Below are 5,456 nucleotides of genomic sequence, written 5' to 3'. Positions count from 1 at the left end.
GCGGAGTGACATTCTGGTCTGCCCAGCCAATCTGGTGAAGCATGCAGTTACCCATCGCAGTTCTGAGTCGGACCTTCTGGTTAGAAAGATGGCCTTCTATCAGCTCTTCCAGCGTGCTGTTGAGCCCCGTTCTAAGCAGCCTCTGTGTGAACGCACTCATGAGAAGACCAATGGCCTGCTCGACCGCCTTTCTAATCATTATATAAAGCATCTCTATGTCTTCTTTGTCGAGAAGAAGACAGGGGGCTGACGTAAGTAACTCTCGAGATGACAAAAGCTTCAATTATTCGAAAGGTACCGGATTCCTTTAGGCCTCGCTTCTTGGTGGCAACTCGCCTGATCATGGGTATGATTTGATTATTGCTGTTTTTGAGGCGCTGCAAGGAGACGTCACTCTTGATGTTAGCCTCGAGATGTATGCCCAGGATCTTGATGCTTGGGCTTGGAGTGATGGCCTGGCCATCAAGGAGTATTTGAATGTTTTCCTTGGTTTGGCGTGAGGGCAGACGACATGGAGCTGTGATTGTTTACGTGAACACTGGAGGCCACAGGCTTTAGCACATTGGCGTACTAGAAGTGAGATGCCATGCATTGGTGTGAGCTTCCTTTAATTTTTGTAACTCTTAGCACATGAGCAAGGTGCGCACAGGGCCGCTAGACGGGTGTGAGAGGTCGCGTGACGCTTTCACGTGCATTCAGCGAGAACGCAGGGGGTAAACCCGTGGATGTGCTTGGTGAGTACACCACCTGTCTTCCCAGTCTTCGCGTGAGCTCGTAGCTAGGATTCCACTTCCGGTCACCGTAGCGTACGGACGCGGAATCATGAGCTCCGAAGGAGCGGCGATAACGGCCCAGTCTGGCCGCGGTAACAGGATTTCTGCCAACGACTCCCAGGATTATCAAGTGCTTTTGCCCCAGTTGCCCACCGGTCAGTCTGTTTTGAATACTGTGTTTCTGCATGCCGACATGCGTGCACGCCCGTATCGTGTCGAGGACTTTCGAGACGCTTTGACGCGTCTCGCTTTGCTCGCCGACGTGGTGGCATTGGGGGCGTATCAAATGAGTCACGTTTGGGCCGTGACTTTTAAGTCAGCGGAAGGAGTAAAAAAAATGTTAGCCCAGAGTGACGTAAAAGTGAAGGACCGCCGGTGCATTGTGATAGACCCTTCAAACCAGGAAGTTCGGCTGAAGCTTCACTGGCTTTTTTACAATGTGCCGGATGATCATGTTTGCGCTGCGTTCGCTCCCTACGGACGCGTCGTCGAAGTGCGCAAGGAGCGTTGGCGTGTCGACGGCATACGGGATAAGGGCTCAACTCTGCGGTCGGTGGCTCTTAAGTTGAAACCGGGAGTGACCATGGACGACCTGCCGCATGAACTCCGAGTTGGGGGGGATAAGGCTCTCGTCGTTGTCGCCGGCAGGGCCCCCCAGTGTTTGCGCTGCAACACCAAGGGCCATATCCGGCGCGACTGCAAAGTGCCGCGCTGTTCCTCCTGCCGCCGCTACGGGCATGAGGCAAGTGCGTGCGTCAAGACGTATGCCAGCGTCACCGGGCCGACGAGGGAGGAAGACCTTCGCGAAAACCTCATGGACGAGGCGGACGCGGAGGAGACTGCAGCCGGAACCACCGGTGAGGCGGCAACGGAGCAGGACCCGGCGGGAAGGGTTGAGGCCGAGGCTGGTCGGAGCGCTCCTGAAAAGGAGCAGCCTGGTGAGTTGAAGACGCTTCCCCCCAACTCCTCGTCGAGCAAGGATAGTGGCACCAAGGTGGTGCGTCAGGAGACACCGCCGGCTCCCGCAGTGGGCGACGAACTCGTGGAACTCGGTGGTGACGATGCTAGCGTTGCCGCCGGAAAGCGTCAGCGTGAGAACAAAGTCACCGGCCAGGGCACCGATGAGTCCAGCAGCGGTGAGCCGCCAGCGAAGGCGGTTTTGGGGCGACGTGTGGGCTACAAGTCCAAACCAAGCGTTCCCCCCGACCGGCCTACGCCCCCTGGAAAGCCCACGTAGGACTGGACTGGTACTCCGAAACGGTTCTCTGCATGCCATTCTACTGGGTTGGTGTGCACTACAGTATCGCGGCAGGGGGATGTGTTGAGTTCGGGGATTAGTCGTTACATAGCTTAAGGAGTCCTTTCATCTTTCATTAGTGTTCAGTTCACCCCATAATTTGCGTTGTGCCACCTTGAATGTACGCGGATTGTCTGAGCGTAAGCGTCAGAACCAGTTGTACAGGCTTATCAACGAGAAAGATTTAGACGTGGTAGCCTTACAAGAAACGAAAGTGGAGAGCGAGCAGAGCACAGAAAGAATGGTGAATGTGTTCAGTTCACGATATCACGTCTGTGTAAGCCACGCGGTGGGCTTATCGGCAGGATGCGCACTTTTATTTCGTCAGAGTTGCGGCGTTGTTATCCAAAATGTAACGTCCAGTGTGTCTGGCCGGTTTGTTGTATGCGATTTTTTGTTATCGTCGCGAGAGTGGCGAATTATATGTGTGTATGCGCCGACTAAAGCGGATGAAAGGAAAGTCTTCTTTGAAGACTTAAGGCCGTGGTTTGGTACAGAGCGGGCTATTGTATTTCTAGGGGATTTCAACTGTGTGTGCTCTGCTCGAGATAAATCCAGTTGTACACCGTTTCGTGATGGTAGCACAATTGCACTGAGCGAAATCGCAGCAGATTTCTGTTTAGAGGATGTGGGGGATGCCTTAGATGGCACAGGAGCGGTACATTTTACTCATTTTCAAGGTGTGAGTCATGCGCGTTTAGATAGAGTCTATGTATCCCTTGACCTTGTACCAGAGTGCGCAGAGTATAATGTTACGCCTGTGTCTTTTAGTGACCACTGCCTGGTCTCTTTCTTGATTGGTAAGCGAAAAGAAAATGGGAAGAAGTTTAACTGGAGCCTGTGGAAAATGAATCGCCAAATATTGAAGGATGAAAAATTTGTAGTAGAGGTCACTGAAAAGATTAGAACATTAATGGAACAGAAAAATTCTAGCTGTGCCGCTAAGTGGGAGAGATTCAAAGAAGAAATTAAGATGAAAGCCTTGGAACGGTCAAGTGCCTTACATCATGGTAAAACGAAAAAAGAAGCCCTGCTCAGACGCAACCTAGAAACACTTTTAGCACTAGAGAGCCAGTCACCGGGACTGTGTAAGGATGATATTAAAACCGTGAAACAACAGTTAGAGTCTATCGAAGAAGTAAGGTACCATGGGGCAATAGTCCGAGCCAGAGCGGAGAAGTTTTTGCTGGGGGAAGCACCAACCAAGCGATCTCTTTGCTCTGAAAAACGTTACGCCACCAGAAACACAATCAGTGAAATAGAGTACAACGGGCATGTATCAAGTGACCAGAGAATAATATCGAACGTCTTTTGTGAGTATTACGATAGTTTGTTTGCATGTCAACCGGTAAACTTAGACCGGTTTAGGGAAGAGTTTATGCGTTTCTTGCCGGTCATTGACGACGAGGTTAAAGATAGTCTGGAAGTTTCAATTACACCTGATGAAGTTAAGAAAGCAATTGACGATTTAAATCCGGGCAAGTCTCCGGGACCAGACGGGTTGTGCGCGGCGTTTTACAAAGCGTTTCGTGATGACCTCAGTATAGTATTGTGTGAACTCTATAAGGAATAATATGAGCGGGATAGATTGCCACCATCTTTCTCAAGTTCGCACACTGTGTTCATACCTAAAACAGATGACAGGGATGAACTAAAGAAGGTCACAGCGTATAGGCCAATCACGTTAACTAACGTCGATTATAAAATATTAATGAAAATTCTAGCAGGGAGGTTACAGATGGTGATAACAGATATAGTGGGGGAGCACCAAACATGTGGTATAAAAGGAAGATCTATAACAAGTAATATACACGCAGCGAGAAGCATCCTAGAATGTTGTGGCAGTATGGACTTAATTGTAGCCATGCTCCAAATAGACCTCGAAAAGGCCTTTGATAAAGTCTCTCATGAAATGCTTTTTAGCATCTTGGAACAAGTAAACTTGGGAAGAATAATAGTGGGGGTGTACAAATGGCTTATAAAGGGTATTCGACAAGTTTGGTTATTAACAAGTCGGTGTGTCGTCCAATCAAGGTCACATGTTCGGTTCGCCAAGGGTGCCCGCTTTCGCCTTTACTTTTTTGTTTATACATTGAGGCCCTCTGCGCAAGCGTAAATAACAACAACAGTATTCATGGCTTTCGGTTGCAGGCAAGTGAGGTCCGTGTACTTGCCTATGCGGACGACATTGCTTTTTTGTGCCGTGATAGAGAAAGTATCAGTAGCGCCATTAAAATACTTAATTCCTTTTGTGAATATACTTGAAGTTCTGTAAAGTGGAAAAAGTGTCTGGGGTTCTGGCACGGGTGCTGGGACTGGACACCCAGTGTGTTTGAAGGTGTGAGCTGGCAAGTTACGCCTGCCAAGTACCTAGGTGTCCCGCTAGAAAATTACCGCGACAGCGAGCCGTACTGGCGAAGCCAGACAGCGGCGTTGCGAGAGAAAGCGGAAAAGTGGGAGGGAAAGGGTAAAACGTTGTCTGTGTTTGCACGGGCGACGGTATGTAATGTGTTTCTGTTCGCTAAACTGTGGTACGTTTTGCAAGTTATTCATTGTTCGCGTGCAAATGTACAAAGGTTACATCGTGTATGTGCTGTTTTTATCTGGGGCTCGACCTGGGAACGGACGACCCATCTTTTTTTGCGACAGTAGTCAATAGATTTTATTTTTTGCGTGAGGTGAAGGACCCCCTACTTCGCACTGTAATTCAGGTTAGGTTAGGTAGATTTCTGCCTCAGTTTGTTATTACGTCATCTTTGTGTTATACCGGAGGACTTCACGGATATTTAAAGGAAGTCGTACAGGCAACACAATTTGTATGTTCGCGTTTTTCCATGGAGTATTTGACTTCAGTGTCGAAGAAGAAGTTGTATAAAGATCTCGTTGAAATCTGCTTTCCTGTGCCACTATACAGATCCATGTTTCGAAGTGGACCAGGACAAAATGTTTTGAAACGGGTAAAAGCAATGGTTGTTCCGCCGGGTGTTAAAACGTTTTTCTTTAAGCTTCATGTTGGTGTGCTCCCGGTTAAAACGTGGATGCTTGAGAAGGGTTTTTTCGTGCCCTGGGGAGCAGACTGCTGGCTATGCAAGAAGCCGGAAACTGTTGAACATGTATTTTTGGACTGTTGGGATGCGGTGTTTTTGTGGGATGTTCTTCAGAGAACTTTGAAAAAGGAACTCCCCTTGGATCCTCATGGTGTACGGTTTCTGGCAGTTGAGAACGATAATGGAGTGCCTTACGACCTATTGATGTTGCTGGTCCTCCACGGAATATGGAGGTCTCGATTGGCAGCTCGTTACTCGGACGTTGATGGACGGCCCTCGAGGCAGTATTTCTGTGAAAGCGTTCATCGCATTGTAGAAATGTGGAAGGGTCAACCTTGG

At 49.0% G+C, this 5,456-nt stretch overlaps 1 protein-coding gene across 1 annotated transcript; it reads left to right on the top strand.

The window, feature by feature from the left end:
• Positions 1 to 788: 788 nt before the first annotated feature.
• On the top strand, positions 789 to 2,010 carry LOC144162551 (uncharacterized). Its single transcript, XM_077693166.1, has one exon. The coding sequence runs from the start codon at positions 823 to 825 to the stop codon at positions 2,008 to 2,010; it is 1,188 nt and encodes a 395-aa protein (XP_077549292.1). The 5' UTR covers positions 789 to 822.
• The last annotated feature ends 3,446 nt before the right edge of the window (positions 2,011 to 5,456 follow it).

The sequence above is a fragment of the Haemaphysalis longicornis genome, unplaced genomic scaffold (genome assembly GCF_048455015.1).
Source record: "Haemaphysalis longicornis isolate Haplotype H1 unplaced genomic scaffold, Haemaphysalis longicornis Haplotype H1 scaffold_1, whole genome shotgun sequence".
In the NCBI taxonomy this organism is placed as follows: domain Eukaryota; kingdom Metazoa; phylum Arthropoda; class Arachnida; order Ixodida; family Ixodidae; genus Haemaphysalis; species Haemaphysalis longicornis.
Note: the sequence above shows the minus strand (reverse complement) of the source record. Positions and strands in the feature narration are given on the sequence as shown.

What these genes read in the sequence shown, in the direction of transcription:
- LOC144162551 (XM_077693166.1), top strand. Translation starts at nt 823, where the DNA reads ATGAGCTCCGAAGGAGCGGCGATAACGGCCCAGTCTGGCCGCGGTAAC.